At 39.4% G+C, this 20,049-nt stretch overlaps 2 protein-coding genes and 1 long non-coding RNA gene across 13 annotated transcripts in view; 1 reads left to right on the plus strand and 2 right to left on the minus strand.

Annotated features, from left to right (window-relative positions):
• The window catches only part of LOC134736890 (uncharacterized), a 48,643-nt gene that overhangs the window by 12,693 nt on the left and 15,901 nt on the right, over positions 1-20,049 (minus strand). The window lies entirely within an intron of this gene.
• HBE1 (hemoglobin subunit epsilon 1) overlaps positions 1-20,049 on the plus strand; it is a 208,008-nt gene that overhangs the window by 124 nt on the left and 187,835 nt on the right. The window lies entirely within an intron of this gene.
• On the minus strand, positions 15,822-16,885 carry LOC129484512 (olfactory receptor 52D1). Its single transcript, XM_055282690.1, has one exon. The coding sequence runs from the start codon at positions 16,862-16,864 to the stop codon at positions 15,908-15,910; it is 957 nt and encodes a 318-aa protein (XP_055138665.1). The 5' UTR covers positions 16,865-16,885; the 3' UTR covers positions 15,822-15,907.

Below are 20,049 nucleotides of genomic sequence, written 5' to 3' on the forward strand. Positions count from 1 at the left end.
ACCTCTTTCTTTTATAAATTGCTCAGTCTCGGGTATATCTTTATTAGGAGCGTGAAAACGGACAAATACTGCTTCAATTTCCTCTCATTCCACTCCCCATTAGGGGATAGTTTTTGTCCAGATTAAAGAAAAACCTATTGTTTATGGTGGTGCTAGGGGAAATGAAGGGGAAATTCTTGCCTCTCCATTTTCTTCAGTTCATAAGGTGAGTTCTCTGGATCTGTCTCTGACTGGGGAAGATATACATTGAACCCCAAATTTCCATCCTTGGAAGTCCAGATGGGTCTTAGGAAAAAAACAAAAAACCTAATAGAAATGTTACTGCATTTATCTGCCTTCCATTTGAGCCAAAGAAAACCTGAGGGTCATATGAAGTTAAGCCCTGTTAATTGGAAGGCCGGGTGGGTCTGAGGAAAAAAGAAAAAAAACAAAAAAACACCTAATGGGAAGAAATGTTGCTGTTTTTATCTGCCTTCCATCTGGGCCAAAGAAAGCCTGAGGCCCATTTGAAGTTAAGCCCTGCTCATCAGGGAAGACACCAGGTGAATTGGGTCTAAAAGTCTTAACTAGGGAAAAGAGTGTTCATTTAGTGGATAGTTCTCTTGCCATAACTTCTTAGAGCCCTTCACAGTTGACTGGGTGCTTGGAATCCTTGCTCTAGCTTCATCAAAGAATAAACTCATCAGCCTCATGCCTGGCTCCAAGATGGTGAATCCAGGAGGAGGAGGCTTCTGGGGCAGGGAGAGTCACTGTCTTCTACCTAGCAGCTAAGGTAGTGCCTGGTACGTGGAAAGTGTGCAATCAATGATTGAAGGAGTGTTAAACAATGAGTGACTAAGTTAGCAAACAAATGAGAAAGTGATTAGGGACACTGGATAGATACAAATCAAATTAAAGATGTCACAGGACCAGAGCTTGTGCTTGGGAAAATAAAGGCTATGAGAATTTTAGGGGGAGGAGGTCCCTGCAGGCTGATGTGGCTGAAAGAGCAGGCCTCCTAGGACTTCCCATTTGCTGTCCCTGTTCTTACACTCTATCAGCCATGGCCCAAGATCAAATCTGGGTTGTGGAAGGACAGGACAAGGGGGTTATACAGGTGGCAAAGAGAAGATAGAGTCACAGAGTTTTGGTCATGCTGGGCCTACTGCCTGGCCCTTTCCAAAGAAATTGTACTCTTTCCTCAGACCAAGAGATTTGCTAGAAAGCAGAAAAACAAACCGTGGTAAAGTCTGCAGTACTGAGAGCTGATTTGGATAACAATTAGCCAGGAAAGTAGACAGCAGTTAAGGAGAAAGGTATCCAAACAATAAAAAGTGCTTTTAAGCATCAGTGTTATTTCTTTTTTTTCTTTTAAAAAAAAAACTAATATCTTCATCATAAACACATGCCCATATTTTTTTCTATATGTTTTAGGGCTTCATTACTTGTATTTATTTAATATTAATAATAGCTAACACTTATTGAGGCTTTACTATATGTCAGGCTCTGTTCCTAGCTTTTTACATCGGATTCCACACAATAGTCCTTTAGCGCAGATGTTAGTAGTATCCCTAGTTTATGGATGAGGGCAGCTGAGGCAAATGAAGAGGGGAAGTACATCACTTAAAGCTATAAAGCACTTCATATTACAGCCAGGATTAGACAGTCTAATTCCAGAGCCCATACTCTTAATCACTGCAATAAATCAAGTTAATTTAATTTATGCTTTAATCCTTATCCTTCAAAAAGCAGAGCAGGGCAGAATTTGTGATATTGAAATTTTTACCCCCCTGAGTCCTGCAAGTATCTACACTAGATTGAAATGTCTTCATTACCATAGCCTACATATGCGTAGATGTTTTTATTTGTTTCTTTGCTTTGTATTTTATCTAATACTACACTTCCTCAATTATTTTAACTTTGAAATATTTAATGACAAAAAGAATAATGCCTGGCATTGCAAAATACCATCGGCTAATTTTGTCTGTCTTTCCAAGTACACTTTATAGAAGATGTCAAATTTCAGAAAAGGCCAAATGAGATTTTGATTGGCTTTCTATTATACTTATAAATTGGAGCATGTTGAGAAATTTGCAATAGGGAATCTTTCCTTTCAAAATAGGGAATATTTCTATTTAAACTTTATTTCTTTATAAAAATGTAGTTTCTTCAAATAAGTTTTATGCATTTGGGTTTATTTACATATGACATTTTTTGATATTTTGAATGACAATTTTTTCATTATATTTTCTGGGTGAATTAGACTGTGATGAAACTATGCTATTACCAGTTACTGTGTTATTACTTCAGATCTTTTTTAATAGATGCTCATGCAATTGAGCGTATGCATCTTTGATAAATAGTTGCAAAGCCTCTACTCTTCTAATAATTTGTATGTATGTAAGTTGTACATAAGATAGGTAAAATAAGAATATAGAAAAATTCACTACCCAGACAGCACTACCAATACCATGATGTTTGTACTTTTATATATTTTAATACAACTATGCTTGTACTGTACATAGTTTCATAATCTACCTTTTTAACTTGGTAATATATCATGAATATATATTTTAATACAACTATGCTTGTACTGTACATAGTTTCATAATCTACCTTTTTAACTTGGTAATATATCATGAATTTTTCCAAGTTATTACCCTTTGACACTCACAGTTCAATAAATATTTCCTGCACATATTATATGTAAGAAACGATGTTTGGTGCTAGGAATACAATGGTGAACAAGATTAGATATGTTTCCTTCCCTAAGGAGTTTAAAATATAGTGGCAATGTCAGATTTCAGTTAACTCTTACAGAGATCTCACGGGAAACTAGGCACTGTTCTATAGCCTTTGCATATATTTGTTTAATTCTTACAAAAACCCTATAAAGTAGGCTCTATAATTAAACCTGTTTTTACAGGTAAGTAAACTAAGGCATAAGAAGGTAAAGTGTCTAGTCCAAGATTAGGTAGCAAGTGAATGGTTGAGCTGGAGTTGGAATTTGAACCAGTCTTTCTAGAGACCACATTCTTCACTCTTATCCTGTATCATTTTCTATTACATAAATGATTATTGATTTATAATTATAACAACTTTCATGCAGGAAATAAAGGTATTTTGCTAGTGCATATGGCAGGAGGAGGGATGTATTTTTAGAAGGATAGTCAGAATCTCTGTGGAGGAAGTATTTATACAGAGATTTGAAAGGTAAAAGGAATCCAGACATTCAAAGAGCTAGGGGGAAAATGTCTCATGCAAAGGAGAAAGGATAAAAGAGAATCCTGATTTTGACTGGAGCTCGATACATTCATGGAAAAATTAAAGAAGGCCAGTGGGTCTGGAGTACAGAGAATGAGAGGGAGAGTGCTTCAAGGTGACATGGGAAAGACAGGTGAGTGCAAGGTCAAGAAGACTTTGTCACCCATGCAGAGACATTCATTCTCAACTTACACAGAGAATGAATGAGAAGGTGACAAGCGGAGAAGCAGAGCCAATCTGAAGACCCCTGTAGTCATTCAAGTGAGAGATGGTATTGGCTTAGAATAGGGTTCTCGACACGTGTGTATGACAAGTGGACAACTGAGAACATATTTTGGAGATAGAATTTACCAAGCTTTCTGATGAGATTAAATGTGCAAGATTAAAGAAAGGGAGAAATTCACTCACAGGTGGGAGTTGAACAACGAGAACATATGGACACAGGGTGGGGAACATCACACACTGGGCCTGTCGGGGTTTGGGGGCACTGGGGGAGGGATAGCAGTAGGAGAAATACCTAATGTAAATGACCAGTTGATGGGTGCAGCAAACCAACATGGAACATGTATACCTATGTAATAAACCTGTACGTTGTGCACATGTACCCTAGAACTTAAAGTATAGTAATAAAACAGTGAGAAATTAATAGGCAAAGAAGAAAATATCAAACAATGGTAAATTCTATGCATATAATCAAAATATAGTGATAGGATAGTGAATTAGTGAGAAAGTGATCGGAATAATTAAAAGGGACAATCTTGTTATAAAGTCTTAGGGAACAGCTATTGTGGCAGCCTTAAGGGTAAGTTGGGCACTTGGTGTGTTCTAGAAGGAGAAGGGAAGCCAGTGTGGTCAAGCTTCTTAGACAAGAGGAAAATTATCAGCAAGAGGAAGTCAAGGAAACAGGCAGGAGTCTAACTATGTGAGGCTTTAGAGCTAGTCAAGGAATTTGAATTTTATCCTAAGTATAATAAGAAGGTAACTTTTGCTACTCCCATCAGGATTTTATTTGATTTATTTGAATAAACTTTTAAGACTATCGTAAGCCACATTTAGCCTGAATCTACTCCAAGTACACACGAAACAAAGCAAAAATCACCAGTAGGGCAGAATCAGGCGTTCCTCATTTGGTGGGAGTTCTTACTGTAGCCCAAGCATAGGTTAGTATAGCCACCCAGAAGTCACCTTCTCCCAGGTGTAAGGAGTCAAAATCTGTATTGGGCAAGTCAGAGAGAGGCTGCAGGTTAAGTCCTGGTGCCCCATAGTAGCTAATATGCATTTCAGCCCTCCGTACACCTATATTCTAGACTCTGCGAGAAATGCCCTATTATAATTTCCCCAAACTCAGGGCTGCCCGAAGCATGGAATCTCCAACAGGTATTTATGATTCATTATAACTTCTTGCCATTCAGACAAGTTTGCCAATCAAGGGTCATTTCTATCACAGGCAATGCTGCCTAGTGTCAACCTAAAATAATGGCAGAGAGACAAGCTTCCCAAATAAATTAGTTTGTTCAGGAATAAACAGGACTATAACCTGGGATATGCATGCTATGACAGATCATAGGCATATTCAGGGAGGTGGAGGCAAGGGGAAACTTTTAAAGGCAAAAAGGAGAAGTATATGAAGGTTGTTTTGAAACAAAAGTTCATTGGTCATGGGGCTTCCCACAGGTGGTGACATGTGCATTGACCATAGCTAGGAGTGGGTCTTCATAGAAGTGACATGACTACAGGGTTGTGGTTTAGTAAAGCTACTTGCAAGGCCACAATTAGGACTGTCTATTACTGGAAAGATGTCCTCGTCGAAGTGGCTTAATTGCAAGGTGTGGTTTTGGCAGAGTCTCTTATGACAGTTCTTATTATCAGGCAAATATACATGAGGACCCTCCTTTTATGAAGGTCCCAAACTAAATGGACCTTCTGGCTCCATTTAGTTTGATTTTGACTTGAATGACTCCATTTTGGTACCGACAGTTTCCACACTAGCAATTATAATTGGTATTTTACAGTTGTCTGTTTTTCATGGAAACAGAGCCAGTAAGTTTAACTGAAAATCAGATTCTCATGCAACAGAGGAGTTTTGTTAACCCTTTTACTTATATACTTCAGGTCACATAGGGCACTATGGTCTGAGATAGATATTAGTGAGCATGGTGATTTAGAATGGTTTCAAGTAGCTTTCAGTTGGGTTTACTACTGCAAGAGCAAAGAAACAGGGCAAAAGATATGTGAAATTAAATACACAGAAGAGTAGGTGGGTGTAGATCCTCATTGCTTCCATAATTCTCACAAAGGTGCACATAATTTGGTCACTGCGTCCTTTGCAAAATGGTCTAGCAGGTCAAAGGGCCAGGATTGTGAGCTCACTGTCTCTTATACCACTAGGTTAGGCAGGGATGACATTAGCACTCTAGAGCCTATTTGCCAAAATAAAAGGCAATTCTTTGCAGAGTAGATTACATATTCCATGTTCTCATTACTATATTATCAGGACCACAGTAGTCCTAGTCACAGATGGGAATTTAATTAAGATAGTGAAATGAACTCATTTCCCTTGGCTGTTAAGTTGGCAGTTGGTGGTGAGGGTAAGAGTGGAAGCCGACAAGCTAGTACTGGGATCTGCAGAAGTTCGGGGAAGAGATTGTTTAGACTTGTGTCATAATAGTACTGATAGGGTGATAGATTCAGGACATATTTTTAAGGCTTGGTAGAAATGGCTTGCTGATGGAATTAACATGGGACAGAAGGCTTTTGACTTGTGTAGTTAAGAGGATAGTGGCCTTTAAGAAGAATAACTGGAGGAAGAGGCTTTTCAGAGGAATATAAAAAATACTGTTTTGACCCTGCTAGTTGAGGTCCCTGTTAGACTTCAAGTGGAGATGACAAGTTTAAGTTCTGCGCATATTCAGAGGAATATAAAAGATACCGGATTATTTGTCTAACCCAGAGATGTAGACTTGCTGCTCCTAAGCATGTATGGGTGTTACTGAACGCCATGAATGATATCATCCAGGTCTACTGTGCAGGCAGTAACAAGAGTGGGGCCCAGAGCTGATCCAAATTTATTAATCCTGTTTTTGTAAATTCACAGAAATAGAATTATTCACAGAAATAGGTCAAAGAGTAACCAAAGGCTTGAGCTTAACAATTTAAATGCTATTTTGAAAAGCTGTACTATCATATCTCCACATTAAAATAGGATAGGGAGGCACTGGGGCCAATTTTTCATAGACATCATTTAAGAAAACCTAGGTCAGAAGGTCAAGCAGTTGAACTTTGTGCCCTGTCAGCCCCTAATTTCCCTGCCAACTTGAACTTCATTCTAGAAGTTCAGTCCCTGCCTTTGCAGCCTTGTACTTTCTTGTAAAGTTTTATATTCAAATGTGTCCCATGTCAGAATAATAGCTCCCTGACCTGTGGAACAATCTATGATTAATGCATCCCAGGAGAGTACATGCCCTTCATCCGGCCTCCAGCCCTTATTGAATGGGGGTAAGATTGAAAATTTATAAAGATAGGATAAGGCCTACGGCAAAACGGAAACATTTAGAGGCTTATTGGCCAGACTGGAATTTAAAAAGGAGATTTTTCAGGAGATCATTATGTCTGTCTATTAAATCAGTTACCTGGGACCTGTTAGGAACATGAAAGTTCTATTGAATGCCTCTCCCAAGGACCCAGCATGCATGATGTATCTTAAGAAATAACGGGTGTATCTTGGTTACAATTAGTAATGTCTGTAACTCTGAAGGGAATGAGGGTTTTGGCAAGGGCTTGTATTGTGACCTTGGTATGTGAGGAGATATACTAAAACTAATATCGTTTTGACTTACATTTTGGGTATATTCATGAGCAAGAGATTCTAATATGTCGATTTTTTTTTTTTTACCTTGAAGAAGACAATTTGTAGGTAATGGCCCAATAATTTATAATACATATGAAGATGGGACCATTTGTTGGCCAGGGCATCCTGTGTTAAGGCGAGTGCCTTAAGATTAAGTGTGATGTTTCTTGGGTCCTGTCCTTTGTTAGGCACATCCTGGCTAATGGATAGAAAGCAGCAACATTCCACTAAGCTCTATCACCTGTCATGGTTAGCAGTGTCATTGGCATAGTCCAGGAACTACCACTGCTATTCACTCAGTTAATCCCAAGGATCACCAAAGATAGCTAAGGGGTTTAGGGAAGGGTGACCTTCTCCAGCACCATGGCATTTGGCAAGGAACTGAGAACAGGGGAAGTTACCTCTTCTGCTGGTGGAATATCCTATAGGGCTCAAGTTTGGTTCCATACTGTCTTAGGGAGACCTCAGTAGCTGTGCCAAGGTTGTGAAGGTTGGTTTTTAAGACCCAAAACATATTGGGCAGGTGGGAGTGGAAGACCACATGCTAAGAGTTTGTAAGAGCCCCTATTTCCTGGAGAGTCCAGTAGGTAGCCAGTCATTAGTTGTTTCATGCCATTAATAAATGTGCCAAATGCATTTCCTTGGAAGAGGATACTATGAATGTGATGTTATACCTATGCTCCTGGAGAAAGGTGTGTATAGTTAAGAGCCTCTCTGCAAAGACTGTGTGTGATGGCAAAGCTGCTGAGAAACTCCATGGGTAGCTTGCAAAATGTGTATTGAGTTCTTTTGAAGGTGGAGGCAAACGTGGTGAGAGATTGTTAAAATAGGAGTTTAGCCACCTGTAGTTGTCTTTATGTTCTGTCTCTGACTGAAAAGAGAAAAAGGAAGGGACCCAGTGTCTCTAGGCAGCAACCTTAACCACAGGATACTCAGTCCTTCTACCCCTCAACTTGTTTTTTATTTTTGATCTCTGTTTTCTTTGAATGCTTCCCTGAGGAGATCCTGGTAGTCCCAAGTGTTCTGGTGGACACCTTCTCTAGAGTGTCCCAATCAACCTTAGAGAGCCTGGGGGTCCACATCAGCAATAGTGGACTCAATTTTGTCTTTTAAATTATTTATTTTTTGACAATTTATTTATTTTGAGACAGAGTCTCGCTCTGTCGCCCAGGCTGGAGTACAATGGAGTGATCTCAGCTCACTGCAACCTCTGCCTCCCAGGTGCAAGTGATTCTCCTGCCTCAGCCTCCAGAGTAGTCGGGATTACAGGCCTGCACTAATTTTTGTATTTTTAGTAGAGACGGGCTTTCACCATGTTGGTCAGACTTTAAGGAAGACATTATTAACATGTCAATATGTACCAGCACTTAAAAGTACTCAACGCATTTACCAGATGAAGTGTAATTTACAATGAGCTGAGAAACATCTTCAAGTGTCTTAGGGGAAACAAGGTCAAAGAGTTCCTTCCCCTCTCTTTCCTTTCCTCCCTCTTTTTTTTTTTTTTTTTTTTTAAACATTGATTCACTGTCTTCTGTGGATGGGATCTGTGATAGCCCTTGGGGTTGGGGACCAATGAGAAATGGCTATCAGGATGCAGCAGAGAAGGTGCCACTGGTCCCAGCAGCATCGTCTCTAATGAAGTGCTGTCTAGGACTATCCTCGGGAGGAGGATCACTTGACTCTTGGAGGGAGGAGAGTGAATTGTCTTCTTCTCCCAAGTGCTATTGAGAGCAGGCAGCATTACGTACGTCTACTGCAGCCTACTGGCTCCCTCAGCTTTCCAGCTAGCATTCAGCAATATATACACCCATGACTCTATGATGGGGGAAACTCCACTTCTAGTGTCAGGGGATATTCCTCAAATTATAATCACTCGAAGGTGTACTGAAAAACAGCCAAGTCACATGGCCAATTCAAAAGAGGCTCCCCCTCTTGCTGGGATCAAATTGGAATGCAGTATCCTGGAGTGTGTTATTGGGATTGGGACAGGATCTAGACTTTAGGAAGGGGATTCTTGGCAGTATTCAGAAGAGGTAATACAAAGCCATGCAAAGCAGTACACAAGAATGTCATCAGAGTAGAAAGGCATCCAAAACAGTAGAGCCCAATATAGATAGGCAATTAAACCATGAGCAGTAAAAGGGCATCTCTGAGGGACATTTCGTTGGAGTTTGGAATGATCCTATTTTTGTTGCCAGTTCCAATTGTGTTTTAAATGAGGCGGTAGGTCCCTTTGTGGGGTCTTTAAAAATCATTACAACAAGGCATGGAAATCACACTCAGAAATGCATATGAGATAAAAATTTATTATCACAGTTTCTAGAGGGAACCATAGGCATGCCATGCAAGGGGCCCTATGAGAAGAACTCCTAGGGAGCAGTCTCCATCAAGCAGGAGAGCCAAGAGAGAATGTGAACCCATGGGCAGGTACCTCTATTGAGAGTCAACTTGGACTACACAAGCAAGAGGCACGAGGGGATTTTACTGGTACATTTGAATATCACTAGGTCACAATCAGGGAAGGCAAGAAGAGGAACTTGTGGCAGGAACCAGCCTTATCACACAGGTGCACCTGGTAACTTGGTGAGGGATGGGTTGCTCAGACGCTGTTCATGGAGAGGTTAAGGTATCAGGAACATATGAATTTAAAAAAAATTGCAATATGCCACCCTGCTACGCTATATTTTGGTTACAAATTTTGTGGAGAATAACTTTTCTATCCCTTCACTTTCAGCCTATGCATGTCCTTAAAGCGAAAATGAGTCTTTTGCAGGCGGTATATAGTTGGATCTTGTTTTATCCATTCAGTCACTCTATATGTTTTGATTGGAGAATGTAATCTATTTAATTTAAAGTGATTATTGATAAGCAAGGACTTACTATCATTATTTTGTTAATTGTTTTCTGACTGTGTTGTAGCTCCTGTTTCTTCCTCTCTTGTTTTCCTTTTTGATTTGATGATTTCTTTGGTAGTGATATGCATTGATCTCTTTATTTTTGTCTTCTGTGTATCTACTACAGATTTTTAGTTTGTAATTACCATAAAGCTTGCATAAAACATAACAGTCTATTTTAAGCTGATAACCTACGTTAAATTGCATATAAAAACTCTACATTTTACTTCTCCTCACCTACACATTTTGTGTTATTAATGTCACAATTTATAACTTAATACACTGTGCATCCATTAGAAAATTATCATATAGATATTTTTAAAATTTGTTTTTTTAACTTTTATGCTAAGATTAAAAGTGAGTTACACATTACCATTACACCATTATTCTGATGTTGACTTTATACTTACCTTTACCAGTGAGTTTTATACTTTTATACATTTTCATGTTGCTAATTATAGTCCTGTCATTTCAACTTGAAGAACTGTTTTCAGCATTTCTTGTATGGCTGGTCTAGTGGTGATGAACTCGTTCAGTGCATCCGCTCTTGAATATTTTTCTCCACTGGAGTGCTAGAACCTCTCATCTGGACTCCAGGGCTCCCACATAGGTATTCGTGTTTATGGGTAGTTGACAAAATTGGTGTATCTCTAGGGGAATAGCAGCTGGAAACTTCTACTTCATTATGTTGCTAATGTCCCTTCTGACAGAAGGTTTTTCTGGATACCATACTTTCTCCACTGGTATGTTTGGAATTGTCCATATCACCTGCTGTTAAAAATGTCCCTGAACCTTTGGTCAGCCCTGACAGACCTATCTGTTCTGTTTTTCAATCCAGTTACCAACCTGACCACAAGATGTACCAAAGATTTTTTGTATTGAAATAATAATTAATAAACATCTGCTCTGTGCCAAGCATTTTGGCCTATACTTTATAGGAATAATCTCCTTAATCTTCAAAATAAATCTTTGAGAAAACATCATTTCATACATGATGAAACACAGTCTTAAAAAGGGAAAATGACTTGTTGAAGGTTATGAAGTGATGGCAGCGGGATTTAAACCAGGGTTATTTCACTCCAGAAAGTCCAGACTCCTTTTTTATATTCCTTAGTTTATTGGCAAGTTGATTATTGTTACTTTATTTTATAACTCTAAAAGGAATATATACACAATGTAAAATATTCAAAAGATGTCAGCTCCTCCAGAAAGATAAAGTGTGGTTTTTGTGCTGAAGAACCCAGTGGGTAATGTGGACGGAGCTCCTGCCTTAAGACAGACAAGTATGTAACTGGACTGGGAAAGGCCGTCATGTGATGCTTGGGAAGGAGACATTCAGGTACTGACAATAAAGTCCACAGAGGAAGAGACAAAGAAATGGTTCACCTTGAAGTCTGTGAGGGGGAAAATAATCCCTGGAACCATGAGACATGCAAAAGTGGTTCTCAATAATTGTTACCTGGAATGTTATTTCCTGCCACACATTAATACATTTGCTAAAACAAAGCCAGAAACTTTAATTTGGATATCTGATTCCACTGGGGATGACCCAATGGGAATCTTCAGAGGAATTGGTTTTGCTAGCAATACTTGTATGGTAGAAGTTATGCTGAGTCTGCTGGCTGCCAGCCAGCTATGAGGCTCAGTCTATGAAGTATCCCCTGGCTGGGAAGTTCTTTCAAACTCAGAAATTACAAAGTATCAAGTCTTAATATTGGTTGTATCCTAGATATACTGGTTAAAATGAATTACAATGTAAAAATATATATGAATATATGATAAACAAGGTAATTGCAGAGGGATCTAAATGTTCATGTCACTTATGTCTAACATCATCTTCTGGAGGTGTCATTCTAGGCAGCCAAATTCTAATTTTTTAGTCATTGAAAATTCTCGAATCAGAAAAGTTAAGTATATGGCAGCAGTTAATGGTTTAAACCTAAGATAGTCTGATGCATCCACCACCATAAAAATAATTGCTGCAGAGATATGACTTTACCCTAGGGCTCCTCTGGCCTGGAGTGGTCAACACAGTTCTTTGGAGACTTACTATTTTCTGCTTTTACAGTTGAAATATGTTTTCTCCTAAGTGACAAGTTTCCTCGTCAGGTATATTAATACCTTAAATCTAATAGTTGTTAAGTTTAACAGACCTAGACTCAAACTGTTACTTTCTTATGATTTCTCATGTCTCAGCTCTGATTCTCAGAGTTGAGATAATATTTTATTTATGTGAGAGAAACTTTATAAGTTCTTGGGGAAAATGATGTCTTTTTAGAATGATAGAGATGGATTTCTCAAACTTGAGAGGGGAACATGATGATGACTTTTTAGAAAAAGGCAGATCGATTTCTCAACCTTGATATGGGGAACATGATGATGTCTCTTTAGAATCACGTAGATTGATTTCTCAAGCTTGAGGTCTCAGAAGTGCAAGCTGCCTTCAGACCCCAGTGAGATGGGGTGGACTAATTATACATATCTTCATTCTGTTCCTGTATGAACAAGGACTCGAGGCCTTGGCTGGGCCATGGCCAGTGTACAGTAATTTAGTGGAAGATAGGTGACTGAAACCAGTATTTCCTAAGCTAGCTCTTAGGATCAATGTCTTTTCCATTCAGCCATATTCCTTTATCAAACTCAAATGGTAGGATTTTTCAACAATGGAATAGACGGATGTGAAACATGTTTCCAGATGAAGACACTTATTTTGTTTCTGTTGCTGTTTAAAGCAAATAACAAAGGGAGTCTGGCTGGGTGCGGTGGCTCATGCCTGTAATCTCAGCACTTTGGGAGGCCAAGGTGGGTGGATCACTTGAGGTCAGGAGTTCGAGACCAGCCTGGTCAACATGGTGAAATTCTGTCTCTACTAAAAATACAAAAATTAGCCGGGCATAGTGGGATGCACCTGTAATCCCAGCTACTCAGGAAGCTGAGGCAGGAGAATGGCTTGAACCTGGGAGGCAGAGGTTGCAGTGAGTCGAGATCATGCCACTGTACTCAAGCCTGATTAACAAAGATGTAGGAACCATAGCTCTTGGATTCCAGAGTTTGTGATCTTGGCTGTATGCTGCTCTGTAGTCAGAATCAATCAATTCCCTTGAACAGGTGAACAGAAAGTGTGTCTTGTCTTGCCTTTACACAGAGAAAGGGACGAATTAAGTTCCAACTCTTTGGGAATTTAGAATCTCAGTTAGAAAAATTAAGAGAATAATCTAAATCACAATGCAGAAATTATCTATTAATATATTTATAATAAGAGCAAATTGAATGTCTCTCTGCTGCTGAGAACCATTGTTAGCACATCAGAATAAAGTCAAATATCATGGAGTGAGATGGAAGAGAGAGAAAACAGGGTGAGTTTCTTCAGAGCTCAGAGGGAAGAATTTTTTGGTTTTTTTGAATCCTACATATACAAGAAAATGTGTGTGTGTGAGTGTGTGTGTGTGTTTATTTGTGAGAGAGACAGACTCGGTGGGGTGAGGTGAATTCTGGTCCCGGAGATGTGCTATGGAATTGGGGAGAACTTGGCAGGGTAGTTCTTCAGGGCCTTACCAGTGCTGAATTACTTAAAATTGAATTAAGAGAGTCTCCCTCAGCACAAATTGAAACAGCTAGACTTGAGGATAAAGGAACAAATTTACCTAATAGGTCAAGATTCTGAGGTTAAGTCTTCTTTGCAATTTGGCAATTGCACTGATTTATGTGCCAAACTGTGAACTCATTTCTCAAAGTGGTCCAGGAGAAGGACTGTTAAAGGCTCTAGCAGGATCAGGTTCATGCAGCAGTCTAAATGATTTGCACATGCTCTAGGGCTGGTGACATCTGTCTATACTCAAAAGCTGAATTTCTTTTTAGTGCATAGGTAAAACCATATTTTATGCCTTTTTAGGGAAAGATGATGCTGTACACTGGGATTGGTAATCAGGGAAGTTTCACTTGGGAAATCCTGTCTTTCTGTGTTAGTCATTTGCATGGCTTTACTTCAAACTTCGGTAACAACTGATTGAGATTGATTCATCACTATCTCAGTAGAGACTGACTTATAAAATTTGTAAGGGCTGCCCGTGTCTTCTCATCTGGGCCTGGCTTTTGAGGCCCCATCGAAATGTAATCACCCCCAGCTTCCTCAAGCTCTTTCAGTAATCCTCTTTGCTGTCTCCTTCCTGCACTATTGTCTGGTACCTCCTCCTCTTCCAATCTGTTCCACCCCTCTGATCATTCTCCTCTGAGCTCCTCTGGGCCAAGACGTGACTCTCCCTGACCCGTGACAGCTCCTTGTGCATGAATTTACCTCCACAGCTGAACTAGGAGCTCTCCATGGCCACAGCTGACACTTACCCTCTTGTCTTACCCGTGAACTTGTGATACTTTTTCCTGTAATTGCTTTTCTAGGTAAAAATACTCTTTGTCGTGATTCTTGTGGATGTGACTATATCTGAACAGCTTCAGTATAATATAAATAAACAAGAATCAAATTACTGGATACCTACTGTGCTAGACATACATTTTCATTACCCAACACATTAGCATAATTAAGACATTATTTATTCATTAAATCAACTAAGACTATGATACGTACCAGTATAATCTAACACTTTTCCCATAATATTTTATTGAGTGCTTATTAATTATGTGCAAGGCACAGATGAAATGCCTAGTCTGATGAAGTATTAAAATGGTTATCAATTCAAAAGCAAATAAATGAACACTGCACATTAAGCCACGCAGCTACAAAACCTAGCGTACCTTTATAAATTTAAGAATTATTAGCTGACTACTACCAACTGCCAGCAATCGGAATTGAATGCTTGCTTTGTTTCTCAGATTATAATAAACACTTTACTAATGCTGAGGGCAGTAAAGTGGGATGCCCTAATTCATGCAGCTAGTAGATAAGGAAGTCCATGGTCATCTGGACACATATCTCATAATCTTCCCATAATAAAATACTGGACAATGTAAGAGATATTGTCAATAAATGCCATAACCTTAGGCTATTAGTCTCCCTGAATGACAGGCTTTTAATTTATAATGCAAATAACAACAATCATCTGTTTGAACAGTTGGAAGGAGATGGGTGGACTTATTTATTTCAGAACTGAGATTACTAAAGCATTATTATTAAGAAAGGAACTTGGATTTGGGGCTGGCTCCCCTGAATTCTTAATAAGGGATACCTTTATGACTAAAAGGAAGGAGACCTCAAAATGATGAGTGTGGGAGGAGTGAAAGAATATACAGTTGTATTAAGTACCAGTCATATATCTAGCACTTTAAAAATATTATAGAATTGTTATCACAATAACCCTGTGATGTGAGGTAATGTAAAAAAAGTTTTATATAAGTTAAATATCTTTACTAGTAATGTTTAGAGAGGTTACATAACTTTCTCATTTTATATTCATTTATTGAGTGCTTTACATGTTAGTCACTGTCTTAATTTTTCTAACTTATTTATTTCTCACTACAACATTCAAAGTTAGATGTTATTTTTATCCCCATTTAACAGTTGGCCAAACTGAGGCACAGAAACATTTCAAACATGCGCAAGGTCACAAGTAGAGGAGCCAGGATTCAAACGCAGGCACACTCTGACTTTATACTTTGTGCTTTTAACCAATACATCAATACTCAAACTGGTGGAATTCAGACTCAAATTCACTCCAAACCTTCTTTTTCTTTTTCACTTGGACTCACAGGAGAATATTCCTACTCTTAAATACAGATGCCTCTGAAGACCAGGAATTGACTTTCTCCTTAGTAAGTCACAGACACTTTTGAGACAAGTGTGAGAATATTATCACCTTTCTGGGGTATTCAGAGTTCCCCATTCCTTTCACATCATCAGTGTGTGTCCATGTAAATGTATCTAGACAGCTATCCTACACTTTTTTTTAAATCTCCAACTTCTGCTCAGAATTCATATTGAAGTCTTCCCCAGGTGAAGCAGTTTTAGAAGTCGACTCCGAATCTCCTTGGTTCTAGCTCCATAGATAATAGGATTGAGTACAGGAGGCACCAGCACATAGAGATTAGCCAGAAAGATGTGCACATGCTTGGGGACTTGGTGGTGACCAAAGCGGTGGGTGAGGAAGGAGAAGAAGGCAGGGATGTAGAAAACCAGGATGATGCCAATGTGGGAGCCACAGGTACTCAGAGCTTTGTGCTGGGCATCACGAGATGGAAGATGAAAGACTGCATGGAGGATAAAGCCATAGGAAATGGCAATGAGAATGGAATCCAGTCCCATGGCCAGCAGAGCCACAGTTAGCCCATAGACAATATTGACAGTGATGTTGGCACAGGCCAGTCGGGCAATGCCCATATGCTCACAGTATGTGTGTGTCATGACACGGTGGCCACAGTAGGGGAGTCGCCTCAGCAAGAAGATGAATGGGGAGACAATAGCCACACTACGGAATAGCCCAACAAAGCCAATTCTGCCTATGACAGCATGGTTGAGAATGGTTGTGTACCTTAATGGGTTACAGATAGCCACATATCTATCAAAAGCCATGGCAAGTAGAATCGAGGACTCCAGAGCATAGATAGAATGGACACAAAACATCTGGGCCAGGCATCCACCAAAGGAAATCTCACCAGCATGGAGCCACAAAATGGCCAGCATTTTGGGCACAGTGGTAGAACTGAGAGCCAGGTCTGTGAGTGAGAGAAGGCAGAGGAAGAGGTACATCGGTGCATGAAGAGCATTGTCCATGGCAATGACCAGGATGAGGGTGGCATTTCCAGCCAGTGCTACAAGATACATGGCACAGAAAGGGATGGCAATCCAGAAGTGGGCAGCCTCCAGCCCTGGGATCCCTGTTAAGAAGAAGGTGTCTGGAAGACGGTTATCACTGAGGTTGGAATCTGACATTCTTCCTGGCAAATGAAGGGCCTTTCTGAGTAGTAGTGTTATGCTTGCCCTGTAACATCCGAAATTTGGTTGATTTATGTAAAACAAAGATCTTTCTGTGAAATAATCTTCTTTAGCCTCAGAAAAAATTTATTGTTTTTCACTTGTACAAGCATCTGAAATGACTACCACATATAATTCATTTTAAAAGCTTCTGCTAATTTCTATATTGAACAATGATGTTTTGAGTTCTATATCCAAAGCACCAAGCTAAGTATTTATTAATCTTCTTAAACTGACCCTTCCAGACTTGTCTCCTTCCATATCCTGCACATCATTTATTGATCTCTAGTCCATCCACATCATGGGATATTTCTTACCTCTCATTCATGCCTTTTCTCTTACCTAGGGAGTCTCATTCCTTTATTTTCCTCCTCTCTATTAAGTTTTAATACAAGTGTCCCTGCTTCCCAGAGACCTTGCCTTTCTAAACCGGTCTTGGTAATCTCTAATTTTGTATTTTTCCTACATCCACTATCTTACAAAATTCTGTTGGGTGAGAACTATGTCTTTAGGCAACCGTAACCTCTATGCTGCCCATGACTGTGTCTGTACCTAGACGTTTTGACAACTTCAAAAGACTAAATTCTGATCATTCTTAGTAACATCCCATTGATGTTTTAAATTAATGATATAATGATGCATTAACTTTTTTCTGCGTTTGTTATGTGCCAAATATACACCAAATCACTTTTGCATATATATATCATCTGAAGTGCCTATGAAGAGGCTAGGCAACCTGAATATACTTTCATATCATGATTGACTATATACAGCAATTTGAGCATTCACATGGGTATACCAGAAGGAAGTGTGAGATAAATCAGATATGCTTGTTGAGAATACTGCACTCAACTATGGCAAAGCCAGTGTATAGTCCTCCAGTCCACCAGTATAATAGCTGGATGTGAGGTCAGATCAAGATGGCAAGTGTTATTAGAGACAGATATAAAAAGTGAGGTATTCTGGATTTGCCACCCATAAAGGGGATTCTGTTCTTGCTGTAGAGGGATAGCTAGTATTATATACATTGTCTTAGTAACATGTATCCCTGAAAGAATTCTGAGTAGAAATGCCAGGAAATCTGAATTTTAGCTCCGATTCTGTAACATTATTGATTTTGTGACTTTGAACAAATCTCTTCTCTGGGCAGTCTCAATTTACAAAGGGCAATGAATGTAGTCATTCTCTGATTTTCTGTCTGCTCACTATGTGGCATTGAAAAAAATTCCAAAGCCTTTTTGTGCCTTAGTTTTTATCTTTAAATTGGGAATGACACCATCTGACCTAACTTCACAAAATTTTGTGGTTGACTAAAGATGACTATTCATGGAATTAAACATTTGTATACCCAGAATAATTCCCCTATTTTTTCCTAAAAAAATAAGATATTTATATTTTAACAACATAATACTCTGGATAAAAGAGAGTACAGTTATCATTCACATCCCTAGCCAATGAAAAGACCAATCCCAGAGAAGTGAACTGATATAATTTAGATCCGGAGGCATTTTATCTGCAGAACTATGATTAGGTCTCATGTCTCCTGATTCAGAGTTTGGTGTTTTTGCCTCACCCTACTTCCATTAATATGTCCAATACTTGAATTCCTATCTTTCAAACGAGGCTAATATCTTTTTTGTCTAATATCAATTCCTAGTGCTGAAGTATCTTTACTCATTATCTGAGCTCCAAAGAGGTGGAATTAGGGATTCCCCTTTATTTGCAATGAGATTTTTTTTTTTTGTAAGAACAGGAGACATCTTATTGATTCCTCCCATAACAGAGCACCTAGGACTGTAATACAAAGAAACACATGCATATTTTACTGCAGTAAAGATAAATGATGACTGATGGTGTTTAGGAAGTTATGAGACAAAAGATATAGAGCAAACAAAAAGTCATGGGCATCAGCCAGTGCAGGGCTGTGCTAGAGGTTCCTATCTAGCCCAGACGCTCAGCTCATCTGCCTTCCTACCCTCTGCTCTGATTTCAAATGCAGAGGAGAGAGGGAAACAATGATGAATGCAGGGGAGGGGTTGCCCATTGTGTGCTCTGTAGATGTCTTAGGCAAACTTAGAAGATAAAGAGCTGCTTGTGGCTATTCAGTCTCTGAAATGAGTCAAGAAGTTTCCAGAGAAGCTTTCCCAAAGCAGAGTCTTATCATTTTCATGTCAAATGCCCCCACATTTCTTCCCTTTCCTCCTCCTCTTCGGGTCTCCAGTAACCCAACAGTACTTAGTGGGCACATACCATGGACCAGTCACTGTGTGGAACTGGGGTAACAGCAATGAATAAGCAGACAAAAATCCCAGCTATGAAAGAGCTTAGATTTTAGCAAAGGCAGATAAATAGCAAACAAAATGCAGAAGTAAAATCTATGTTAGATAATGATAAGGACTTTGAAAAAATAAAACAGAAAAAAAGAGAGGTAGTGGGAGTGGGGTAAATTCTAATTAGGGCATTGTATTAGTTTGCTAGGGCTGCCACCACAAAGCACCACAGACTGAGAGGCTTAAACAACAGAAATGGATTCTCTCACAGTTCTGGAGGCTAGAAATCTGATATCACATTGTTGGCAGGTTTGGTTCTTTCTGAGTCCTTTCTCCTTGCCTTGTAGATGGCCCCCCCCTTGTGTCTTCAGTTGGTCTTCCCTCTCTGCCTGTGCCCTCATCTCCCCTTGTTAAAACGTCAACAGCCATATTGGATTAGGGCACATCCTAGTGACCACATTTTTTTAAAAAACTTTGTCACATCTTTAAAGATCTTATCTTTAAATATAGTCACATTCTGAGATGCTAAGGGTTAATTAAGACCTTGACATATGAATTTGGGGATGTGGAGACCAACACAATTCAGCCTATAACAGACATCCAGGGAAGTCTTTGCTGGGAAGGTAGTATTTGAGCAAAGCCTTGAGTCAAAAGAGCTGGCCATACAGATATCAGAAGAGGGACAGCAAGTGTAAAGGCTGTGAAACACAGGCCTGCTTGATGGGTTTGGAAGTAGCAAAGAGGCTACTGTGCTGGAGGACTAGAAGTGGGGGTGCAAGGAACATAGGCAAGATGGTCTAGATCCTTAGGCCACAGAAGGGACTTTGGCTTTCACTCTGAGTTGGAGGGGTATCCTTAAGGGAGAAATCACAT

The sequence above is a fragment of the Symphalangus syndactylus genome, chromosome 6, assembly GCF_028878055.3.
Source record: "Symphalangus syndactylus isolate Jambi chromosome 6, NHGRI_mSymSyn1-v2.1_pri, whole genome shotgun sequence".
NCBI classification, from domain to species: domain Eukaryota; kingdom Metazoa; phylum Chordata; class Mammalia; order Primates; family Hylobatidae; genus Symphalangus; species Symphalangus syndactylus.

Bases quoted from the DNA above. Each gene is read 5' to 3' on its own strand.
- LOC129484512 (XM_055282690.1), bottom strand. From the start codon at position 16,864: ATGTCAGATTCCAACCTCAGTGATAACCGTCTTCCAGACACCTTCTTC.